General features: G+C 40.4%; 1 protein-coding gene across 3 annotated transcripts in view; it reads left to right on the forward strand.

The window, feature by feature from the left end:
• The window catches only part of LRRC2 (leucine rich repeat containing 2), a 117,662-nt gene that overhangs the window by 23,206 nt on the left and 67,958 nt on the right, over positions 1-26,498 (forward strand). For 2 of the 3 annotated variants that reach the window (XM_020803305.3, XM_078386186.1), the window contains exons 1-2: positions 4,341-4,568; positions 22,278-22,423. In XM_020803305.3, the coding sequence (XP_020658964.3) occupies positions 22,299-22,423 (125 nt within the window). In that variant the 5' untranslated portion in view covers positions 4,341-4,568; positions 22,278-22,298. Of the gene's footprint in view, positions 1-4,340; positions 4,569-22,277; positions 22,424-26,498 lie in introns of those variants that run through there. The other variant, XM_072992352.2, reaches the window with a different exon arrangement.

Genomic DNA, 26,498 nt, shown 5'->3' on the forward strand with positions numbered 1-26,498 from the left:
CCCCAGTCATCATGGACTCTGGCCAGGGTCATATTAATCTTTGGCCAAGCCTCTAAGCTTCCAGGCATTTCTAGCCTAACTATGGGTTGTGCAAAGTGCCTTGAGCCACTGAAGCCCTAGGGTGTCTCAGCAAAAAATAAAATAAAATAAAATATGGATGGGGCCCTAGGCTCCAGTCTAGTCAACATGCGCTCTTCACTTGAAGACCTACCTGTTTAATGACCACTCGGACTTACACCCGTCTGAACCCTTGTAAATGCATGCTTGCGTCTTTGCCACACCACTTCTTGATGGCACATGACTTATTACTCCCGTATTGCTCCTCGCTTATTGACCAATTAGCTTATAGTTCTAGTCATAGGAACAGAACTTGGTGGCTAATTGAGGAGTGCCTGGATTCTGGCTCTGCTGGGAGAGGGATTCTGGAAGATGTGGTCTAAAAACTAAGCTTTCCAGATGCCAGGGGAGATGCCACATACGATCATGAAGTCTACCAGACTGCATCACTGTTAGCAGAAATGAACAAGAATCCTGTAAACCTTAATTGGTGGTAGGAAACAGTGGTGCTATGATGCTATTGTAACGTTTCTGGTGCTAGGATAGAAGTGGTAGTTTTAAGGGCATTTTTATTCTCACTTTTGGAGAAAAATGCTGTTGTTTAAATACAGAGTCTGCTTGAAAAGACAACTTGAGCCTGTAAGACTTTTTACATTTCTGGTAAGTAGAAAATCGCTGACATCCAGCTGTGGCTCAAACTGCATGCATTGAGCTTTAGCTCAAAATCTTCCATTATTAGGACCTGAATATTCAAAATCAAAGCTTTGAATTATTAAGAAACCTGCAAATGATCTGCAAATATGCTGTTCCTTTCTCTGTCTCCTGGGTTTCTGAATCTTTCAGATGCACACCCATCAAGCTTTAGCTCTGCAACCATGAGGGCTAGAAACTTTTAAGCTTTCTAATAAAAACTTAGAATGCCCTTTTGCTCTTGTTTTGCTGCTTCATGTTGACTCATTCAACTCCAATGGAGAAGACCTTACAAAAAGCCATGATCTTTCAGCTTATTTACTGAGTTGATTGAAAGGATGGGCTAGAACTAGAGCTGATACAGGAAGCCTACTTGTGTGTTTGGTTCAATGAATGCCCATGCTCAGCTGGTTGATAACATTTCTGTTACTCTGCTTGCTGAATATGATTCTAAAATAAGTCAATTCAAACAAAAGCAGTTCAGTTACTTTTTCTGTAGAAGATTCTGAATATCTGTTTTGACATTTGGATGCCATCTTTCTTTTGCCCAACAGTTGACACAATATGGCACAATGAAAAGAAGATATGTTTCAGCAAAATGTCTTTGATTATAGTACTGAAGTGGTTATATCCAGATATTTTACTACTTATACTGTCATCTTTTAAAGATTCTTCTCAAAGAATGAAACTTCTTGTCAGTTTTATATTTTTGCCACATCTTCCAAAGGACTTTGGCAATGGTGGAGTGGAGATGTCTATTGAACTGTTCTGAATTTAGGGTGGGAACTGGCATCTCCAGTATTTGGTGTGTCACCAAGCTCCAGATGTTTCAGATATTACTGGCCCATCTTTGTTGACATAGTGAGTACACTGCCTTTCTCCAAGGCTCAGCCTTCAGCTAAAACAAACAGAAATCCCTTCCTTTCATCAGCACAAGATCTCAGGCCTCTAGTTCCAGAACCAGCAAAAGGCTAAGTGGAAGTTCTCCTGGCAGGGTCATACATAAAATATAGTTAGAAAATCCATACTCCTGGCTTACACAGCTCCTACCGATGACTCTCCTGATCAAGGTAGACATTTGCATTTTGTGGCTTCATACTTCACCAAGCTGGGTAATTTGGTTGCCAGCAGACCTAGTTAGTCCCCAACACATCCCCAAACTTTGGGGCATTGAAATGCCTTAAAAAGACGGGCTTTCAAATGCCCTATTCCCTGGGGTATGTGTGTATCTCTATCTCTCTCTTTCCAGCTGAGCTTCCTGGTCTCCTCCTTTTCTGCATATAAATGCTGCTTTTATTTGGGTCACTCCACACCACCCTTCTTCCTCAAATAGCCTATGATCACTGCCAGGTGTCCAAAAGTAGCTACCTACAGTCTTATTCTTGGGTGCAGCTGGACCTTTGAGACGTGCTGCTGACTTTCTTTTGGAGTGTGTGTGTGTTAGGCCATCTTCATAGTTTCTCACCATCATGGTGGCAGCCATATAGCTACACTCTGCAGTGTAGCCATCATATAATGGGAGTCCCTGTCCTGCACCAGTAGATACCTTTGCTGTGAAGGAGGGATGGAGGATGGTCATTATTTGATAGCACAATGAATTCTACTAAAATGAGGAGCTGTCCTGATTTCTGTGGTAAATGTGAGAGGGATAATTAACTAAATGAAATGCTATTAACTATGGTAGCAATTGTGTGAATGGTTCTTAGGAAATAAATGGTAGTACTAGTAGCTCTGATCAGGATCAGATTCCTGCTATTGAGGCAGGTTTTTTTTTAAACTCTATGTTATTCACTGCTATTCCAGTATTGATCAATTCTCCCACCTGACATTTGCGATGAGAACAATGCAAATGACAGACATATGGCACTCAATCAGTACTGGCAGAGGGGGTCTCCCTTTTGCTTCATACCAGGACCCCAATTTGGATTAGAGTTGGCATGCCTGCTATTTACTTTTATTAAAATAGCACATTCATGGCAGTGTTAATGGCATATGTCTGGTTTGACCTATAGAGGCCAATGCTTTAGGAAGTGGAGACAGTCAAGTTACCTCAGGCTAGATAAGGCTAAATAGAGTTGCCTTAAGATGCAGTATGCTATGTAGAGCAATCCTTTTGTTCACATGCAAGCATAGAGTGGCTTTGAGACAAGAAACTACACTGCACTTCAAAGCAACTCTATGCCCCTCTCCTATCTCCCCCTCTGCAGAGAAGTGGAGGCCTTAGAGGTTGCATTGCACTGAATTGGCATGCCACCAAAATAACATAATGTTGGATTCTAAGAAAATGAGAGAGAGGCTTTCTTCTGCATCCTCTCTTGTCTACCCCTCTGCAGGAGACTGGAGAAAAACTGGATTTTAAAAACTTTTATTGAGATGTGGCATAACACTTTAATTTGTTGGGAATTAGCATAGTACTGAATTGGCTTGCTGCCCAAGTGACATAGTGCTGCATTTTAAAAAAAATGGAAAAAAGAGGAGGAATTGACCCTTTTTTGCAAATTTTCTGGTTTCCCCCTTTGTGAGGTAGTGGAGAGAAACTGGGCTTTTTAAAAAAAAGAAATTATGGGGATATGGCACAGCACTGTAATTCATTGGGAAGTAGCATGACACTGAATTAGCTGGCTATCCAAATGACATGAAACACCTACCAGTGCGTCTTTGGTTCAATGCAGGAAACGGATTGCTTTTTAAAAAGGCAAGCCTAAAAATGAAAACAAAAACCCATCAGAAACAAACAAACAAAATGGTCCAAAAAAAGTGTTGATGACCATGGAAAAGGGTTGGGCTGGTTCGTAATTGCTTGTATGTCACGGAGTTGCCACTAAACAGATTGAACCTGAAAGCACCAGAAGTGGTCCAAAAAGCAAGAGAAATCGCATCTGATTCCACCTTGAATAACAAGTGGAAATATAGAGATGAAGCCTTATCCTGCACAGAGGGATGGGAAAAGCAAACACTTTTGTATTTCTCCCGTTAACACGTGCTGAAATCATGGAGAGTTGGCACATAATCAAATGAGAGTGGAAGCCCTTCCAGACTGGCTAGCGTCTGCAGCCTTTGCAAACTGTTTACTTGAGCACGGCAAATTCCTTGCGCAACTACTCCACACCCACTTCAAAGTGGCTGTCCTGCAGAAGAAGGTCTGCCAGGAAAGAAAAAGTTGAATCCGTTCCTTTGAGAGTCATCTTAGACACTAAATCAAGAAGAGCTGAACTTGCCAAGGTCAGAAGGGCAGCAACACCTTTCTCTTGAAATATTGCACCCTTGCCCACCTGGAGTGGCGCGAGATTGGAGTTTTTGGCTCTGCAGTCAGCAAGCCAGCTGCTAGGCGAAGGTCTCTCTTGTCTTTATAACCCCTTCTTTTATGACTGGGTCTTTCAATATAGAAACATATAAAGCCAATTCTCAAACAAAAAGCTTATCTTCTTTTTTCTTCCAGAAAAGCACTCTAGTACTTCTGTACGCTTTTAATCGAAGTTCAGGTTATAGGTCAAAGCAATGTTGTCTTTATCAGGCTTGCAGGAGCAGCAGTAGGATGCTTATCCTATTAAAAGAGCTGTTCTTTTCTCCAAGTGGAGCCTTGTAGTGTTGACATTCTATCATGCCTGTGGCTGTGTTCAAACCGGAGATCATGTTAGCACGATACAAATATAGAACATTAGCAAATCTGGAAGGCCAGTCACGCTGGCAAGTTTATACAAATGAGAGATGGGAATGATTCAAAGCTACGCTGTTGCTGTAAACAACCTCAAAGTTTCCAGTGCACTTGCTGCCCAGGTACACCGAGGATCTCTGGGCAAATGTGGTCTTTTGAGGCATAGGTAAGTGGCCATTTTGCTGACTGTCACAACCACCATTCTGTGGTTCAGTGGGGATCAAACATGCAAAATTGTGCTGCTGACAGGTACTGCTTGTAGTTTTAGCACCTGCCAAAAATGTGTGGGAACATATGTGAGTACCTGAGAGGGGAAAACAGGCAGGAATAATAGTTTAAACCCAGGGTATTATACTTTTCCAAATACCTGCTATTCCAAATATAATGCAACAACAATTCACTGAGCATACTCATCTTACTGACCTAGATCAGTGTGGTGCGATTACTTCATTTTAATTATTTAGTTTAAACCATATCAGCAAATGGCTTGCTCTCTCTATCGCTATGGTACAAAAAATTAAAAAACAACAAAAGAAAGTCTTATTATATCTGAAGGGCATAAGGTGGAGTGAAAATGATTTACTACAGAGGGAAAAAACTGAGAGAGATTGACTATTTATTTATCTTTGTTGAATGCCAGGATCCTGAGTGAAGTTTAAACGAGTTACAGAATATCTGCTTCTGAAGGACACTTATGCCACAGATTTAGCCCAGATAAAGTAAGCCAAGAGACACTGGTATGTGAGAGAAAATGTGTTCCTGTAGCCTAGAAAGTTTCATTTCAGATTAACAATTTGGCACCTGGTGCTCAATATTATAAGAGGAAGATGCTCTTTGACAGGTTAAACATGTTGCTCCTTAGTCTTCAAGACAGTAAATATTAAAGCCAGAGAGAAAGTAAGATGAAGATGATAATGATGATAATAATGATAATGATAACCCTAATACAACAACAACAACAACAACAACAACAACAACAACTACTACTACTACTACTACTACTACTACTACTACTACTACTACTACTACTACTACTACTAATAATAATAATAATAATAATAATAATAATAATAATAATAATAATAATAATGTCTACTGTCATGATGGTTACTGACATGTTACTGCTAGCACTGGAGACAGCATTTAGAATACCAGCTGTTGGTGTACAACAATGGAAAAAATTACTGTCCTCATGTTCTGCTTGTAGGCTTCCTAAGTACATCTCATTAGCCACTGTGGCAACATAGTCCAAAACCCTATAGCCTTTTGGTCAAGTCTAGCACAGCTATTCTTATAACTGCCATCCTCCTCCTTATCACCATCATCATTGTTGTAGCTCTCTCTCTCTCTCTCTCTCTCTCTCTCTCTGTATTGAGAGACATATATATCGATAGATATATCTGTATCTGGGTCCTTTTGCGGAGAAAACTGGGGTAAAATATTATCAATCAGTCAGATGATTCAATTGTAAGAAAGCAGCATTACTGTTCATGGTGTACATTGGCGGAATATAACAGAATACATGGCCTTTTGCAGCCACTGAAGAAGGCTCCAAACCAATAATTTAAAAAGGGAGAATATCTATTTGTTATTTATTATTAAATGTATTATTTATTTAAAATATCTTCATACCATCTGTCTCCTTAAAAAGGACCCAAGCTGGCATAATTCTACCTCTGAAAGCCTCTAAAAGGCATGATTCTCACTTAAAACAAGGTACCCTGTTGCTTGTTTTCCTAAAGAAGAGAGAAGGTGGTTTTAAGAATCAGGTGTGAACTGACAGCTTCCAGTTTCAGGATTTGTGTATATGTGTGTGTGTGTGTGTGTGTGTGTGTGTGTGTGTGTGTGTGTGTGTGTGTGTGTGTGTGTGTGTGTGTGTGTGTGTGTGTGTGTGTGCGCGTGTGCATTTGAAACAGAACATGAAAATTGGGGTTTTGCTCATGTGCAGGAACCCGCATGTGGGAAGCCTATGACAGTCTCACCTTTTTCAGAGTGTCTTAAGGACTGCATTGCTTGCATGAGAAATTAATGCAGTGGTGCTATAGACACTGACATTTTTGGCATCTCATTTTTTGGGAGATTGGAAGGCATATTGAATTCATCAAGTCTGTGGACTGTTCTCCAAAATCTTTTTGCTTAGCGTAGAGAGTAACACTAGAGCAGGTCCAGTTGAATTCATGGGGATCTGGTGAGTCAGCTCCTCCATGAGTTCTGTTAATTCCAATGGGCCTACTCTAATTGCAGTTACCTTTTGAATGAATGGAATCTATGGAGAAGCTGACTCATAAATCCACATTGATTCAATGGGTTTACTATTCTGGGATATTCTTATTAGGATTTTGGTAAGAGTCAGTCTCTATAGCTCTAAATGGCTCTATTGTTATACCATCTATTCCTGCTGGTTTACTACTTTTTATTGCTTTCTGTTGCTTCAGTTTCAGAGCTGCTATGTTCTTCTTTAAAGGATGCTTCTTTGAAGAATTTGTCATCCTCATACCTCTTTTCTTGATTTCTACAATATATTGTTTCCCTTTATTATACAGAGATCAGATAATATATCCCAATTGATCTTGTAGCATCTGTAATCTAAATGTTGATTTCTTGGATCTTACGGAGAAAATCTCTTATTTTCCTTCTTTTTTGTCCATTTCAGTTTCTTTACAATTATCAGAATGAGAATTTTCTTTATTCTTATGTGCAAAATGCAAACCACCAAAAAGTTGTACAGTATTTAGAATTCTGACCCTCCTTATGTAACCCTAATTTGACCACATTTGTAACAATTTTAACTGTTGTTAGAAATATGGTCAACAATTTTGAATAATTTCTTCAGTCATCCATTGAGGCCTCGTGGCACAGTGGCTAAACCACAGTACTGCAATCAAAACTCTGCTCACAACCTGGGTTCAATTCCAGGTAGCCAGCTTGAGGTTCATTCAGCTTTCCATCCTTCTGAGATCGGTAAATTCAGTACCCAGCTTGCTGGGGTGGCGGCGGCAATGTGTATCCTGCATAATTACATTTGTAGACCATTGAGAGAGCGCTTTAAGTGCTATGAGGTGGTATACAAGCAGCACACCTTGCTTTTTAACTTTGCTTTGCCTTTCTTTAGTCCACAGTAATGCTGTTTTTGTGTTCTTCTTCATATTATTATCCTTCTAGTTCATAGTCAATTGAGTTTAGAAATGCAAATCTGTTCCTTATAAGGTCCTTGAAATTTTTAGGAATGGTGTTTATATTTTGGCTCTTTGATGACTGTAGTGTTCTACCATAGCTTTACTCTGATTTTTGTACTAACATTTCATGGTCTGTACCAGAGTCCACTTTTGGTCTTGTTCTGATAGAAGGAATACAGTTAGTCCATCTTCTGCTTCTCATTACATGATTAGTTTCTATATTGGCCATCACATTAAGTGCACAAGTCCAATCACTTGTTAGGTAGCCTGAAGCATATAGGCATGATAAGGAAATTGTTAGTTTCACAGAATTATATAAGTCATTCTCCTGCTTCATGTCTGACTTCTAGGCTAAATTCTCCAATGAATGTTGGTTCTTTGTTTCCGACTTTTGCATTTCAGGTGCCCATGATCCTGCATCCTGTCTTGGCGTGGGATCAATATCCCCCTGGACACTTGCATATGGGCTTTCTATTTTTCTTCTTCTTCAGAATCTGTAATTAGAGAACAAACCTGAGTGAAGATTATGCAGGTAGTCTTTGCATTATGTTTGATATTATTCAGTCAGACTTTTCATTATAGCTCCTAACTGCTTGTCCTATGTTTTGCCTCACTACTAGAGCCACACTGTTTCTTCAGAATTTGATATTTACTGCGTAAAACATTCTGTGTAACTATTGGACTGAATACATCCTACTCCAGTCTACTTTGCCTGGGTCACCCCAAGTATTACAGTTTTAAAATGCCCATTTCTTTTTAAATGATTTTGAGCTGATTTATATATCCCACATTATGTGTTCCATGTTACACAGCATGGAGTATTTCTTTTGCATCTGTGCTGATTGCCTTCCAACCTGGAAGTCTCATATTCCAGTACTATCTCTTGTTTTCTTTTCTATTGTCTTACAGGATTTTCAAGGTATAAATATGATTCAGTCAGACTTTCTGTTAAACATGTAAAGATTCATAAGTGGTTTATCTTTGCCAAATCCAGTGCAATGCTAACAAGAATTAGCTGAAGTGTCACTGCTGTTCTCTGTGAAAGACCTTCTGTCATTTTCACCTTCCACAATTGTGGCTGCCCAGTTGCCAGCCTTCAAAAATTACTTTGCCCTATCACTGTTGATACTCTTTTGTTGATGCAACCATTAATTCCCAAAAAGAGTGGATGCATCATAGCCTGGCATCTCAGTTTTAACTATTCTGAGCCTAATAGGCTCTAAGCTTCCTGATGAAATTACTTTCTACTTCTCCAAAACACTCAACACAACTTGACCATGTTAAGGTGTGCATCAAAGAGGTGGATTATGGGAGTAGCAGCCCCACCTCTGTCCAAACGCCAACCTTTTCAAGCCCTGAAAGGTATAGCCTGGAGTCCTTTTTTTAAGGAGAGAATGTTCAAAGCCCTTTTTGAGTCAGTAACTTCTTGGCACAAGAAAGAGTTGCAACCTTCATCCTGACTATCTACATACTATACTTGCTTGCCAGAGAGTACTTACATTTTGGCCAGAGCTCCTAGTCTAGTGCTTGTGAGATGACACACCAGACAACTTCGGAGAAATCAGCTGGCCTTACTAAATCCTCAGATCTGCCCTGGCTCCTCACTTTAAGCAACTTGGTATTTGAGTGAAGAACAAGCTGTGCTCAGGTTGTTCATTTTTAAGTTTGTTAAATATTTAGGAAACTCTGATCACTAAAGCATGACATGAAATGAGCAAGGCAGTTAAATAACTTCTTCTGCTATATGAGGGGAGGAGGAATCTGTTTGCAGAGTGGGTTTGCCAGCTCACTGAAAAAGCATGGATCGTGTCTGTAAAACACCCTTCTATATTTCTAGCATCCATCAAATGGGATGGCAAACATTTTAGTACTGTGAGAGCAGGAGATGTAAAAAAGCCACCATTAAATCAACCACAAATTAATCTATAATTAAAGTCCTCATTAATGAACATACGTATGAGGAGCTTATGAGGAGCTGGCTTGACATCTCAGTGAGTTAGGTACCTGGTTATGGAGTCAAAGGTTGGGAATTCAATTTCTCACTGTGGATCTCAGAAGAGCCAGCCTGTGTGGCCTTGGGCAAGCTGCACAGTCCCAGAGCACCCCAGAAGAAGGGAATGGTAAACCACTTCTGAGTACTCTCCTCCTAGAAATCCCTGAAAAGAGTTAGATTTGACCTCATGTCACACAATCATTATTATTGCTATGAGGAGCTTAGAGTTGGTATAAATATAACATAAAATAAAATGCAGCAGTGAAAGAAAATTTTATTGAGGAGATTATTTTCTTTAATGAATTCTGGAAAATGTATTCTAGATTAAGCAGTCCCTCCTATTATGGTTATGAGGATATATAAAAGCATACATGGTTATCACACCAAAGGAGATAAGACTGTTGTGTTTTGGATGTAAGGGTTATGTCTTTTCAGCAGAGGTTCCAGCAAAAGAAGCACAACAAGCAAAGCAAGTCTTCTTCAGAGGCACTTTGCTTTAAACAAAATAAAGAAAACAGCAGCAGCAGACGTGCACTCCTACACACCCATTCTAACCCACACCAACTGTGCTGGCGTTTTTCCTTATATACAGGACCGAGACGCCTATTTACATTATCTCTGATGAGCTGCAGCCGTGGTGAGCTGCAGCTGGTCTCTAGGAAAGCTTCCAGAAGCTCAGGGAACAAATGCAGACTTGACCAGACCACAACACTCCTCCCATTTGTTTCTGAGTTTTTGGTCTTTTCCTCTGTTATAACACATTTGCACTGATTGATATATACATTGTTTACAGTACAATTTTGCATGTATACAGACCTTCATTTGATTATGTTATACTGTACAGATACATTTCGCTTATGCAGTGTACATTTTACATACTGTTAGGCATATACATTATACCTATTACATCATATGCATTTCATACCCATCATCTGTATACCTTTGTTGAATTTAGGTTCTGACAGAGGCTTTGTCAGTATGTCTGCCAGATTGTCTTCTGTTGGACAGTAGTTCAAGGTAATTATTCCTTCTTGTACCGTTTGCCTAACGTTGTGGTACCTAATGTCCACATGTTTGCTCCTGGTTTTCACCTTTTGGGAGCTAGCTAATTTGATACATGCCATATTGTCTTCATAGACAATTATTGGTTCCTTTTGGTCTATGCCTAGATCTGTTAACAATTGTTTGATCCATACTAGACTTGTACATAGTTGCGAAAGTGATGCAAATTCAGATTCACATGTAGATAAGGCTATATATGTTTGTTTCTTTACAGACCAATCAACTAAAGTGTTTCCAAACATTATGGCATTACCAGACGTGGACTTTCTGTCCTCTGTATCATTTGCCCAGTCACTATCTACATAACACTTAATCGTTAGTGCACCCACTGGTGTAATATTCAGTTTCAAATCTGTTGTACCCTTTAGATACCTTAAAACTCTTTTTAGATCTGTCCAGTTTTTATGACTTGGGTTACTGGAATACCTGCTTAGTATGTTAATTGCATTGCAAATATCAGGCCTTGTCCATATGGCTATATGCTGCAGGCTGCCTAATAATGACTTGTATTGTTCTACGTGAGGAAATTGTTCAGTGTTTTCCTCTGTAACTTGGCTTCCTACTGTCATAGGAGTTCTAGCCGGCTTACATTCTGACATTCTCCATGTTTCTAGGAGTTGTTTAATTTTCTGGGTTTGATGCAGAGCAAATCCTTTATTTGGTATTATTTCTATCTCTACACCCAGATATTGTTTTACTGGACCTAGTGCTTTTAAAGTAAAAGCTTTCTCTAGGCATAGTGCCGTGTGTTCTATTTGCTGTACATCAGCACTCATTATTAGGAGATCATCAACATAACAGATCACTATTGTTTGGTTAGTACCTGTTCCTTTAATGAATAGACATGCATCTGCTTTTGTGGCTTTAAAGCCCAAACTTTCCAATTTTTCTTTTAGATGTAGAGCCCATCTTCTAGCTGATTGCCGCAACCCATATATCGAGCGATTCAGGTGGTATACTTTATGCTCTGTGCCTACTCCTGGTAGCTCAAAACCGGGTGCTTGTTCCATATATAAATTTTCTTCCAGTGTGGCATTCAGATATGCTGTTTGTACATCGTAGTGATGCACGTGCCACTGTCGTTGGGCTGCCAGTGCTAGAACATAATGAATGGTCTGAGCTGCTACTGTAGGCGAAAATATTTCCTCATAATCAATATGTTTCTTCTGGGAAAATCCCTTGGCTACTAAGCGGGCCTGGTATATGGGATCTGCCCCCTCCTGGGGCTTGATTCTGTATACCCATCTGCAGCCTATTGCTTGCTTTCCTGGTGGTAGGCTGCAGGGGGTGAAGACACCAAGTGTCTTCATGGCATGCATCTCTTGATGCATTGCTTCAAACCGCTTTTTCCTTTCACTGACTGGTAACTCGAGAATGTCCTCATATTTTTGGGGTTCAAGCTGTACATTATATGTCACAGCTTCCCCTATAATGAACCGTTGGGGTGGTACACCCCTCGTCGTTCTTGGTGGGAGTTCTCTTTTCTGTGCTATGGGGCTGTGCTCAATAGGCGGTGTTGCCTCCTGTTTTATAGCTTCTGGAGTCACAGAAGGGGTTAAGGGTTTGTATTCCTCATCCCCGCTATCTGCTTTTGCTGGGAGAGATTGCCTTGGCAACTCACTCTCTCTCTCCTGTAATGTGAAGGGCATGTCTGAGGTAGGGAAATAAGTTTCTTCTATTTGAGGCAATAGCTCCTGATCACAGAAATTTGCAGATCTAGATATCACTATACCACACTTATCTTTGGTTAGGAATCTATAACCTTTAGTAAAAGGAGAGTATCCGACACACAAAAGTCTTTGAGTTTTGGGGGCACCTTTCTTTCTTTGGGATTTTGGTATGTGTACAAAAGCACTAGCACCAAAACATCTTAAGTAGGATAGGTCAGGTGTTTTCCCATATAACAAGTTATAGGGAATGTTATCTATAGATCTACTATATATGCGATTAGTCAAATGTGTAGCACATTGCAAAGCCTCCCCCCAAAATGCTTGACCAAGCCCTGACTGGGTTAGCAAAGCATCTTTCATGACCTGTAGTACTCCTGCCTTTCTTTCAGCAACAGAATTCTCGGCAGGTGAATACGGATTTGTGGTCCGATGTTGGATTTCTGTCTTTTCAAGCCAGGATTGCATAGCACTTCCCATAAATTCTCCTCCTCTATCGGTTTGTAATTGCGCCACCTTGTGGTTGAATTGGCACTCTACCATATGAACCCAACCTCTAAATTTCTGAAATGCCTCCTTCTTTTCTTTCAGTAGGTAACAGAATACAAAATGTGAGTAGTCATCAATTATCAACAGAAAATATCTGGCTCCTCCCACTGTTGCTTTGAATGGACCTACTATATCTGCATGGACTAATTCAAAAGGTCTTAGTGACTGTCTGTCACTTTTCTTGTTCACTGGGGCTTTACGTGATTTTACTTGTTTGCAAGTGTGACAGTCCACATAATTATGGCACTCTTGCAAGTGGATACCACAGGCCAATTCAGCTGTTTTCTGAATATATTTATAATTTAAGTGAGCTAGTCGATTATGCCACAGATGTGCACATGCTTTATGGGTTTCTTTATTTGTGCACAATGCTCTAGCCATCTTAACCTTTGGAGTGGCTTCGAGGACAAAAAGATTGTCTCTCATTGGCACCTTTATACACTTGCCCCCTTTTGTAATATTACACGTTTTCCCTTTAAATTGCACAATGAACCCGTCCTGCAACAGGCATGACACACTTAATAAACTTTGTTTGAGGGAGGGTACACACAAAACGTTAGATACTACAGCTTGCAAACCAGGTACATACACTTTACCAGTCCCTTTAACTTTTGCAGAGGCTCCATCAGCCAAGCTCACGTGAGTCCTCTCGGAGGGATTCAAACTGGTGTACCGTGTCGGGTCACAGCAAATGTGACAGCTGGCACCACTATCAATTAGCCATTGTCCTTCCTCTGGATCCTGTGTTCTCACCACTGCAACTTTGCCTCGTCCTGCAGTCTTACCACGGCGTTTTGACTCTTTAGACGGGCAGTAGCGCTGAATGTGAGAGGTCGAGCCGCAGCAATAGCATCTCCGTGTTGCATACACGTGCGGTGTCTCTTCCTTCTCCATTGTCCTCGCTGTAGAGGGATGGGCTTTTCCCCTCTTCCCTTCCTGTTTTTGCTCTTGTCGTTTCTCCTGCTCCTCCAGCAATCGGCTAGTGAGATACTGAAGGGTTAATATGTTCTCTGAAATCGCCTCCAGGGTCAGAGCAAAAACATCCCAGCTGCTATCTAATGAGCCCAGCACAATTAGCACTTTCTGCAGCTCAGGAATGTTCACTCCTACGTCCTCTAAATCTTTGAGTGTTCACTTCATGAGACGTAGATGTGCTCGTAAATCACCTCCAGGCTCTAATTTCGTGTTGTAGAGACGTCTGGACAGGCTTATTTTCGAGGCCACAGACTGGCGTGTGTAGATTTCTTTGAGTGTGTCCCAACATTGTTTTGCTGTGGTCAGGCCTCGTATGTGCACAAGCAGTTCATCGTCCATGCTTCAGCCGATATGGGCTTGTGCTCTCTCATCTTTTTGAAGATTTTCTCCCGTTAAGGGGGTGGGTGTTGCTTCTACTACTGACCATAACGACTCCCTCTTCAGTAGCAGACGCATCTTGTGGGACCATGCTGCATAATTTGTCTCGGTGAGACGACAGACTGGATAAGGAGTAGTCTGTTGAATTATAGCTGGCACCTGGGCTGGTGCTCCCGCTCCTACAGACACCTCTGGTCCATCGTCTGTGTCCGACATTCTGTCGCTGTTTTCTCACCAAAGCCACTTACTGCTCTCAACAGCTTTTCTCTTGTTGTTTGCAGCGTTCAGAAGCATAGGCTGGGCCCATAACCTGTTGTGTTTTGGATGTAAGGGTTATGTCTTTTCAGCAGAGGTTCCAGCAAAAGAAGCACAACAAGCAAAGCAAGTCTTCTTCAGAGGCACTTTACTTTAAACAAAATAAAGAAAATAGCAGCAGCAGACGTGCACTCCTACACACCCATTCTAACCCACACCAACTGTGCTGGCGTTTTTCCTTATATACAGGACCGAGACGCCTATTTACATTATCTCTGATGAGCTGCAGCCGTGGTGAGCTGCAGCTGGTCTCTAGGAAAGCTTCCAGAAGCTCAGGGAACAAATGCAGACTTGACCAGACCACAACAAAGACTTCAATGGCTGTTGGCTCTTGAATGAATTTGAGAATGCAGACATGGTGTGGAGGCTGCTAGTAACTCCAGTTTATAAGTGATTAGTTTCTTCAAATAATACAGTATAACATATGGCATTTCACAAAACACAAATGTGAAACCTACTCAGCAATAAAAAAGCTTTCACAAATCTTTGCACATAAAGGAGGAGTGGTCTTTCACTTCCTTGTTTCAAATGAATCTTTCTCCTTCACTTCTAGAGTGTGAGCCTGTGTCCCACTACAGAATATCTACCTAAAATGTTAGCTGTTCAAATGGAAGACAGAATTGTAAAATGATTATATCCATCTTTACGACTAGCTGATAACTTGTTATGTGAGGTTACCCTTTTTATATACTTCTGGCTAGAGCTGATGACAGTCATAGTCCAACGACATCTGGTGGGCCACAGCGGCCCAGCCTTGTTTTTAGAACTCTGTGGCACGGGAGGGCTTTCATTATGTCAGTATTGCAAGAAAGGGGTGAAGCATGGAATTTAGAGGCTTATGAAATATATCTACTGTATTTCAAGACCCAATATTGTGTTCAGGATGTCTTTAAGAAATGAATGAAATGAGCATTGCTTTGGTTCATGCACTGAACCAGTTTAATAATTGGTTTCAGCAGGTTGTGATTTAAGTACCCTGACTTCCTTACTGCACATAATTTGTGGGTTTGCTTGCTTGTTAGGTTTGTAGGCTTGCTTGTTGATAGAAAAAAAAATCTGTTCTCAAAAAACTTCCGGCTGATGAATGTGGGATATTGTGCTTCTATATCCATAATTCAAAACACCAGAAATCAGCCCAATATTGCCACATTATATCATGCCTGCACCTCCAGCAGAAAAAAGAATGCTGAACTTTACATAGCAAAGGGCAGCCTGAATGTTGACAACACCAATGGCAGCAGTCAAGATGGTCTACAGGATACTGTTCTGCTCATTACGGTTCACAAAGTGACACCACAAAAGGGAAAATCCCAGAAGTTGACTCCTTTTTTCATCAAGTAACCACTTCTCACCCAAACACAAAGTACTTGTCAGGGCTATAATTCCACAAATCTCAGTGGTCATGAGCATGTTTGGAGACTGTTTCTGTGAAATGTCATTGTCCTTAAACATTGTCTCTGTGTTCCTAATCTGGCATACAGCAAGAACCGACTATCTGCTACATCTGTGCCAAATTTGGTACTGATCTGAAGTCTAGTTACAAAATTATATACAGTGGTGCCTCGCTTAGCGACGTTAATCCAATCGCTGCTAAGCGATTTCGTCGCTAAGTGATATTAAAAAGCCCATAGAAACACATTCAATGTGTTCCTATGGGTTTAAAAACTCACCTTAAAGCGAAAATCCTCCATAGCACCGCTATTTTCGCCGCCTCTAAAGCGAGGAAAAACAGCGGGTGGCCATTTTGTTTTCCTGGTGGCCATTTTGAAACTGCCGATCAGCTGTTAAAAAAGGGTTGTTTTTTAATGATCACTTCCCTGCGATCATCGCAAAGCGAAAAAACCTCATAGGGACCATCGCTAAGCGATCGCTTTTGCGATGGCCAATTCGTCACTCAACAGAGCGATTGCTAAGAGAGGCACCACTGTATATATTTTTGCTGAAGTTACCCCCTTTTTTCAAATTGTTTCACAGAATGCTGGCTTGCTTGGCTGCACAATATCATCACTGAACTCTCATGAGCTGCATGTATTTTGGCAAAAAGGACAGAAAAATAAACTAGACCAATGACAATGAGAACAATAATAATTCCACCTGTGAAGCCACTAATAATATAATATATACTGTTAGGAATGTAATTATTTTTAATTGACAACAAACTGAGTAAAACACATTTTCAAATGTTGTGACTGAAAAGGATCATAGCTATTTTGAAATGTGTATATGTTTTGGCTTCCACATGAAAAGCAGAGAAGGGTTTTGCAGTAGCTATGAATTATACAGCAGATGCATTGACTTATTCCTTGTATAAATCTGATGAGGTCATTGAAGAGACAGTGGAGATGAATCTAACTCAGTGTGAACATGAGTGTATTGATTGAGGCCCAGTAAATTCTAGGTGTATAAACAGGAATTGCTAAAGCTAAAACTGACTCCTTCTAAAGACTCCAACATATACAGAACTTCTTTGTCACTGGTAGCAGTGTCATAAATCACCTGCCATCTCCCCCTGTTATGGGCTTGAACCCTTTCTTTTCAGTCTGCAATCCTGTTCTCTTTATAGTATATTGCCAGAGACCAGACTCCATGATCCTCTCAACTAATGGATTGTAAAGCTGAGTGATGCTATAACAATGCATCATCCAGGAAAGGTGTGCTGTGACCTAAAGAATAATTCAGAAGCAGATGCCCTTTAGGAAAGATGGAATTCAGAGGTGGGTTTCTCATGGTGGTAACTGTAATGCTATATAGAAACTACTGTAAAATGCTCCTCCATCCCAGACCGGCAAGCTTTATGTGGTAAAGGCCCATCTGTGAGATGAGGTGTCATAAATTAACAGTAGCTTACTGACAGTTCCCTTCATAATGCAAGAAGCTAGGCAAAGAGGATTTATCCAAATGGGCCATATCCAGATATGGGAAATAGAGGCACCTCCTTTGCTAGCACAGAGCGGGATATTTATGAGAGATGATGGTGGTGATAAATAGTCTGCGAGTCAGAGGCTGAAAGCAAGGACGGCTGAATAGAAAATAAAAGGCTTGTGGAGAGAGGCTAGCGTATACAGTGCGGCCAGCTTGATTGATATCCCTTTCCATTCTCATGCAACAAGAACATAAAATAAAAAGGTAATTTGGGATTCTTCTTTGTTACGTGTGTGTCCTCATATCCCTCTTGCAATTATGACAATACTCCCAGTAGCTACTTTCATCTAATTTCCTGCCCTTCAGAATTGACTACTGGATTTCAGTTCACAACTGTGAGCAAACACCTTTGTGCCCTCTCCTGTTGGGGCTTATGCTGTCACCAGGGTCTTGGCACTGGCCTGTGATAGCTTCGCTAAATAGGCTCTACACCTATATTCCCTATACTAGTGGCCAAATAGTAGGTGTGATTTTTCAATGAAAAGAACAAATATATTTTTACTGTCTCAGGATGTAAAATGCCCAGTCCCTGAAGGTGACCCCCTCCTCCAATGTCCAATGCAAAAATATTTGGTTACAGGCTGTACCAATACCTAGTAGTCTACAAAATGTCTAAACACTAAATTGTTATATCTAATTATATGCCACCTTTCATATTCAGTCTTAATATTCTGGCTGAGGGCATCTGGATGAATCTGGGAGGGCCCTGGGGATCACAGAAACAGTGCTGGAGTTATATTTATCATCACGACCAGTTATTGTCATGACCTTTAGCCAGCTATTAAAAAACAAAATGAAACAATAAAATAAAATAAAATACCACTTATGAACACAAGAAATCCACAGTTTTAGAAGAGGTAGCTAAGTTAGTCCCTGCTAGCATATTAGGAAAAACAACATAAACATTAAAAATAAAGAGAAAAACACTGTAACACCTTAAAAACTAACTGCTGTATTTGAATGTGAGCTTTTTTTTTATCTGAGGAAATGGACTTGCTTGTGAACATTCAGATATAGCACTCCATCTTTAAGAAATCCAGAAGAATATTCAATGCAGAGAACAAATCTGTGCCTTTGTGACAGCTGTCCATGCTTTCCAGTATGATTAATGGGTGGTTTCTGTCTGCAGCTCATAGCCCAGTGATTCCCACTACTGCACTAAGGTCTGACAAGATGCACATACGCACACATGCATGCATGCACGCACATACATGTACAGTATATCACAGAAGTGAGTACATCCCCTCACATTTCATAAATATTTTAGTATATCTTGTGAAAACACTGAAGAAATGACACTTGGCTACAATGTAAAGCAGTGAGTATACAGCTTGTATAACAGTGTCAATGTGCTGTCACCTCAAAATAACGCAACACACAGCCATTAATGTCCAAACCAAAACTCACAAAAGGAAGTACACCCTTAAGTGACAGTGTCCAAATTGGGCCCAAGTACACCTCCCTGGTGTAATGAGACCTGTTAGTGTCACAAATCTCAGGTGTGAAGGGGGAGCAGGTGTTACCACCCTCACTCTGTCAGACTGGTCACTGGCACCTCATGGTAACAAACTCTCTGAAAAAAATGAATTGTCGCTCTACATAAAGATGGTCTAGGCTGTAAGAAGATTGCCAAAACCCTGAAACTGAACTGCAGCATGGTGGCCAAGACCATACAGCAGTTTAACAGGACAGGCTCCACTCAGAACAAGCCTGGCCATGGTCGACCAAAGAAGTTGAGTGCCCATGCTCAGCGTCATATCCAGAGGTTGGCTTTGGGAAATAGACGTATGAGTGCTGCCAGCATTGCTGCAGAGGCTGAAGGGGTGGGGTGGGGTCAGCCTGCCGGTGCTCAGACCATATGCCACAAACTGCATCAAATTGGTCTCCGGGCTGTCATCCCAGAAAGAAGCCTCTTTTAAAGACGATGCATAAGAAAGCCCACATACGGTTTGCTGCAGACAAGCAGACTAAGGACATGAATTTCTGTGGTCCGAGGAGACCAAGATAAACTTATTTGGTTCAGATGGTATCAAGCATGTGTGGCAGCAACCAGGTGAGGAGTACAAAGACAAGTGTGTTGTGCCTACAGTCAAGCATGGTGATGGTAGTGTCATGGTCTGGGGCTGCATGAGTGCTGCCGGCACTGGGGAGCTACAGTTCATTGAGGGAACAATTAATGCCAACATATACTGTGACATACTGAAGCAGAGCATGATACCCTCCCTTCAGAGACTGGGTTGCAGAACAGTATTCCAACATGATAATGACTCCAAAAACACCTCCAGAATGACCACTGCCTTGCTAAAGAAGCTGAGGGTAAAGGTGACGGACTGGCCAAGCATGTCTCCAGACCTAAATCCTATTGAGCATCTGTGGGGCATCCTGAAACGGAAGGTGGAGGTGCGCAAGGTCTCTAACATCCACGAGCTCTGTGATGTCATCAGGGAGAAGTGGAAGAGGACTCCAGTGGCAACCTGTGAAGCTCTGGTGAACTCTGTACCCAAGGCAGTGCTGGAAAATAATGGTGGTCAGACCTAATATTGACACTTTGTGCCCTATTTGCACATTGTCACTTAGGGGTGTACTCACTTTTAAACATTAATGGCTGTGTGTTGCGTTATTTTGAGGGAACAGCACATTGACACTGTTATACAAGCTGTATATTCACTGCTTTACATTGTAGCCAAGTGTCATCAGTGTTGTTGCATGAAAAGATATACTGTACTAAAATATTTATGAAATGTGAGGGGGTGTACTCACTTCTGTGATATACATTTTAACCACTTTGTAGAAGGGTCAGTGGCAGAGATTGAGGTTGTGACAAAGAGTATGACTGTTAAAGTGTTCAGTGGAATACCAGCCTGGAGAATCCAGTGGTGGGGATCAGCTAAAAAAATAATTTGATTTGGAAAAATTGTACTGAAGGCAACAGGGTTCAGTGCTGTAGCCAGCATGATCATTAGCTATGGTGGCCAAAGGATTTTCAGAGCCGTACATCTGGGAAACAGTTTTTTTCAGATTCTGAAATAGTAGCTGAAAGAGAATGTAAGAATATCAGGAGAGATTTGCAGGATCCCTCTCATTCTGCAATCTTATTTCCCACAGTGCACGGCTAGATAGATGCTTCCTGGAACCCGACAATCATGTTGTGAAAAAAACAGCTCATTCTCTGTTGTATAAACTGCCTCCCCCAGCAACTGGCATTCAGTGATTTTCATGGATGGTTCAATTAGCCTGCATGACTAATAGCCACCCTCCATGAATCTGTCTACCCTTTGAAAAGAAATGAAAAGAATAGGCTATTTTTCTCATATTGGATTGAGAGCCCCTAGCTCTCTTTTATTAAGTGTAATAAAAATGGCATCTAATGAAATCTCAAGTGAAGCTTTAAAAGGGGGGGGGGGGAAGAAACAGACATTTTTATCTGGGTTGTAGCAATTATTTTTAAAAGGCTTTCTGACTTCTGTTTCATAGAAATCTCTCAGACTGGCTCAGTGAACAACTTTATGAACAAGTAAGCATAACAAAAGGCCTGGATGGATGGATTAGCTGCATTTCATGATCAAAGCCAAGTCAAAATGATTACATCTTCAGCAGTAACTCTGAGCAAGGGAAGCCAATTTTGCTCCTTTTCTAGCTATATTTGGGATGCAGTTGAATAGCTGATTGGCTTGTCATGATGCCAGCAGTGTCCCAGCACACGGGTATGGGGCACTGTCGGAGGTGCTGTGTTCTAATGAGACATAAAGTAAGGATCTGTTGGTCATTAAGGAGCCCAGTGTGCAGTTTTCAGAAACAGAGATGGTAATAGTTTCCTGGACCCTGTCCAGAACATTTATGACAGGAGCTTTGCTCCTTCAGTTAACCTCTGGTAAGAATTAGAACTACAGTACAGTGAAGTTATATGTGGGCACAGTAACTGGATAGTTAAAGAAATGTGTCATATGTAGGCCTTGATACCAGTGGGTAGGTCTTTATTGACAGAACATCTTCTGTCAGCACAATTGGGATGGGGGTCATTCCCCTGAGCTCTCATTGCACCCTCAAAATGTACTCCAGAGCTGGTTTTCAGGAGACAAATTGGGCAGCAAGGGAAAGGAAGGAGTTTAGATTTTGGGAATATCCTCACAAGCTGAAGGGAGTTTCCCTTCAGCTCAGATTTGAATATTGACAGGTGACACCTGAAGAGGCATTTCCTTGCTGGAAAAGGGGGAGGGGCACTACAATGTTCTAGCAGATAATTCTAAATACCTCACCAAACCAAGATTTCGACCATGGAGTCACAACAGTTAAAATGTTATCAAACTCTCATAACAGTTTTGTTCTATAAATAACAGTGGATGGTTGTTCAAACATGCATATATTTCACTTGTATCATCAGATAATCAGTTATCACATCATGTAGAAGCACAGGCAGGACCTACATATCACTTCCTGTCATGTGAATGCAGTAAGAGCCATCTCAAGACATTTTGCTCCCTGATGCACATAGACCTATCTTTTCTTGGTAAGGTACATGGTATCCTAGACCAGACATTCTCAACAATAGGGGCTATATGGCTTCTTGTGGGGGTGGGCACACTTGAAGGGGGTGACAGACTAAAAAATTTAGCTACTCATCTTGGATGTATGTATACAAGTAAGAATCCAGCCTAGAATTTGGGAGACTGAAATAATTTTACAGCAATGTGTCTAATAACATGTGACAAAGTGCTATTATCAGCATAATCATATGGTACAAGTTATATTATCTCCTTTTCCTAAAAAGAAAGCTAGCTGTATAGAACTGTGTGAGGTATTCATTTTCCTTATCATGTCTTTATACATTGTTCCTGCAGGAGAATCTTAATGCCATCAGTATGGGGCATCAGGTGATCGTGTTGGATTTTTCAGCCATAAGAGGCTTGTGGGAAATTCGAGTTAAGAAGCACAAAGAACGTCAGAAAAAGGAGAAGGAAAGATTGGCCAAAAGTGCATTGGAGAAGTAAGAAAGTATTTTCTATTTCAACATTAATGTGGTAAGATTAATGATAACTGAATTATAAAATCAAACCATGAGTCATCTGTAATCATCATTAGTATGACTGCCTCGTTTTATTAGATAACTTTCCCACTTATAGATGGGTTTACACCTATGCAGTTAAATTAGTTCAGGCTACAAGAATTCTTCCCTTATGATGTCTGAGCAAATCCAATCTGAAGCCACTTTCCGTCTTCATCACCCTGCCTTGGGTAAATTAGGGCTATAATAGAATGCTTTGCTGACTGAGGTAGATGGTGCCAGCAACCATGTGAGGTAAACAGAGTTCAAATCTAAGCAAGTAATTTTGGCTCAAGAGCCAGTGTGGTGTAATGAATAGAATATTAGAAGACCTGGGTTCAAACCTCCACTTAACCATGGGCATTTACGGTCTCTCTCTCTCTCTCTCTCTCTCTCTTTGTGTGACATTGTTTAGTTGTTCCTTGAACATCTCACAAACCTCAAAACCTCTATTAGAGTCAGCATAAGTTGAAAGCAACTTGACGGCACATAGCAACAACAAGTTTGGCACAGGGTGCCTCATGTTCCTTTCTTAATCTGAAATGCTAAAAATGAATAATAACAAGTCAAATACTGTAGTTAACTGCTGCCCCTTCTTGGCACTCAGAATCTGAAGTGCCAGACTCATTCCACGTGATGGCAGTGACAAATCTCTGATAACATGGGTGAAACTTAGCATTTATCGTGAAAATTTTATGGGGGAAATGAGATAACAATAATAAAAAAACAAAGCTTGTAGTGAAGTACTTTAAGTACTTCATAGTTCAGATCAAATGTTCATTTAGTTGGATATATATTTATATAGTTTTTGGACATACTGTATATAAAAACCCAGAAAGCTACCTTAGTAGGCCATTCAAGGCCAATTCCTCCCCTCCCCCGATATGAATTAAACACTCATTAAGAAAGGACTGGTTCTATTCATAAACATAGAATAAAATGGTTCAATGGTTTGTTTGTGCTTATTTCTGTTTCATCTCTCAAATTAATCAGATGTATCCATATTCCTATCACAGTTTTTAAGCTGCCCCAGCTTGGGCAAGGATGAGAAGGACATGTTGACTGAAAAAGCCAGCAATTGCCATGGATGCTACCTCCCTGGGACAGGAAATTGATTGCATTGATTCATATACTTAGTAATAAAGCGCCAGTGGCTGCAAATGATTAGATGATTTTATCTTGAAATATATAGTGACATTATTATGAACAAATTGGCTATATGCTCTTCAGGACAAACTGAAGTTCTCCGCTTGTTTGTAGCATTCTATTAATCCTATATCTGGTATGAATAAAGCTATGTTCCATCCCCAGGTGATGTATAATGAAGATAGCTTTGTGGCAAGGACGCCACTATTCTGTGGTTCTCTTATTTTAAGGACATGGTGCTAGAAGGGCATGTATGCCTGGAAATACCTTGGATTTGAAACCTTGGACTGGATAATTTTTCAGGGAGTGTAGCATAGTGACAGAAAGGTACAAAAACTTTTTCCATCACAAAATTGAATATGTGTATGTGTAATAGTTATGTGTCTATTGATGCTAGAAGGGCCAAGCCTACGGTTCTCCAAAGAGAACCAACTGCCTCAGGTGGCAGAGAATGAGAGGCAGCAATATTAGTCTCCTGGCTTTTCTCCACACTCCCACCATTTTCTTGTAGGGGAGGACTGACCTGTGTATACTTTATAGCTGATCCCTATCTCCTAAATATGGCTGTTGCCCCCCGGATCTAGTGAAGGACATCATTCTTTTGCCAATGATGTTATCCTTCTGCTAATGGATTGCTCAGCTTTTGTATGCAGAATGGAGGATGGTTGCCATCTTGCTCTTTGCTTTAGGCAACAAAATATCTTGGGTCAGCTGTGCATCATAACCACTGTGTAACAGATGTTAATGTCACTAGTACAATTACATTTCATATAATTCATATAATCAACAATGTTTAATGTTGCATTATCTGTGTAAAAAAGTGTATTTTCTCCCATTTGCAAATGTAATTTCTAAGGTTTTGAAACTGCTGTATCCCTGTAATGAAAGCCCTATCTTAAGGGTTTCTGTTAAGAAATTGGTAAGAAAGCAATATCATTTCTTATTCATTTTAGTATGTCTATTATATAATTGTAGAATCATAGAATAATGGAGTTGGAAGGTACCTATATCGAGTCTAACCCCCTGCTTAGTACAGGATTCCAAATCAAAGCAGATGGTTGTCCAATTTTCACATCGGAGTGCTCAGCACCTCCCAAGGTAATTGGTTCCATTGTTCGCTCTAACAAATAAGACATTTTTCTTAACATTGTTGCCATAAATAAGCAGAGATAGGGATGTTACATTTTAAAAGGAACTTTAGAGTAGCTAAAGTTACCTCTTCACAGCCAGATTTAGGTTACATTGTTCCAACCATACAGAAAATTTGTTGCATTGAATGTTGTTAACAAGTTGTGTTGCTGCTACCAACAAGGCAGAAAAATGTGGGAAAGTGTTCTCTAGTGACCGATGCCCATGTTTCATCTTGGGAATATTTATAACAACATAAAAAACCCAAAATATTTCCATTCCCACATAGGGTTGATTAAAATATTGGCATAACACCTGGAAAATTCCTGTCACCAAGCTTCTAAAAGTTTATTAAAATGCTCTTAAAAGTAACTTTTGAAGTAAGTGTTACTTGTTGACTAATGTATGTTACTCATTTACTAGGGAGCAGATTTTTATGGCATGCCATATTTTACATTGTAAGTTTGTCACTACTTCTTACATTACTCATTGCTAATAAAGTAACTGAGCAAGTAGTTATGATACAGCCAACTTGTAACTTGTTAGCTCTCGGCTCTGTAATGTGGAAAAGCTCTTAGAAGTCTTGATTATATTGATTAGGTTATACTTTTTAAAACAATTTTAACATTATTAAACATCAGAGTATATTTTCAGTTGCATTCAACCATCTTTACCTGAACTGTGTGATTAGATTTATCATGACAGAGTTAGTAGACCTAGGCTGATTTTAACAAACCGTATCACTAAGGCCACAAAAAAGAAGCAGTATTTCTGTGTCTCTAATCCTGGTGTTGTGCAGCTGAGGAGGAAAAATACACCAGGATGGGAGCATTCTAGTTCATTGTCATTTCTAGAGGCAGTTTTCAACTACATGCTTGCCAATATTTTACATGCAACGCTTTGGAGCTCCCTCCCACAAGAGGCCAGGCTGGCCCCACCTTTGCTGTCCTTCTGCAAGCAGGCAAAGACCTTTCTCTTCAGGCAAGTTTTCTCTCAGTGCCTGGCTGCCTGAGTGGTGGGTTTTTTTTAAAATGGATTGTTGTATGTATGTTACTGCTTTGGATGTATTTTGTTGTTGTTTATGTTATTTGTATGGCATTTGTTTGATTTTTATAATCATGGTTGTTAGCTTTTATATTATCTTTTAATTGATATAAGCCACCTTGGGCCCTTTAAAGGAAAAAGGAAGGATAAAAACAGAAATGCTAAACTTGCCACAAATATTTAACCTAGAAACGGTCATTTCTTTATGTGTTTTCCCCAGGTATTAGTATTGAAATCATTTTCTCATTTTTGAGATTGTATCCCAGTACAGCTTTTCCCACTCTTTTGTTGACTATGAGGGCTACTCCATTTCTTCTATGGGATTCTTGCCCACAATAGTAGATATAATTGTCTGAATTGAATTTGTCCATTCCCGTCCATTTTAGTTCACTGACGCCCAGGATGTCAATGTTTATTCTTGTCATCTCCTGTTTGACCACATCCAGCTTCCCAATGTTCATAGATCTTACATTCCAGGTTCCTATGCAGTATTTTTCTTTGCAGTATCAGACTTTCCTTTCACTTCCAGGAGCGTCTGCAGCTGAGCGTCATTTCGTCTTTGGCCCAACCATTCATTAACTCTGGAGCTACTTGTCCTTGTCTATCGCTGTTCCTCAGTAGCATGCTGGATGCCTTCTGACCTGAGGGGCTCATCTTCCAGCATCATATCTTTTAGCCTTTTGTTTCTGTCCATGGAGTT

The sequence above is a fragment of the Pogona vitticeps genome, chromosome 2 (assembly GCF_051106095.1).
Source record: "Pogona vitticeps strain Pit_001003342236 chromosome 2, PviZW2.1, whole genome shotgun sequence".
Lineage (NCBI taxonomy): Eukaryota > Metazoa > Chordata > Lepidosauria > Squamata > Agamidae > Pogona > Pogona vitticeps.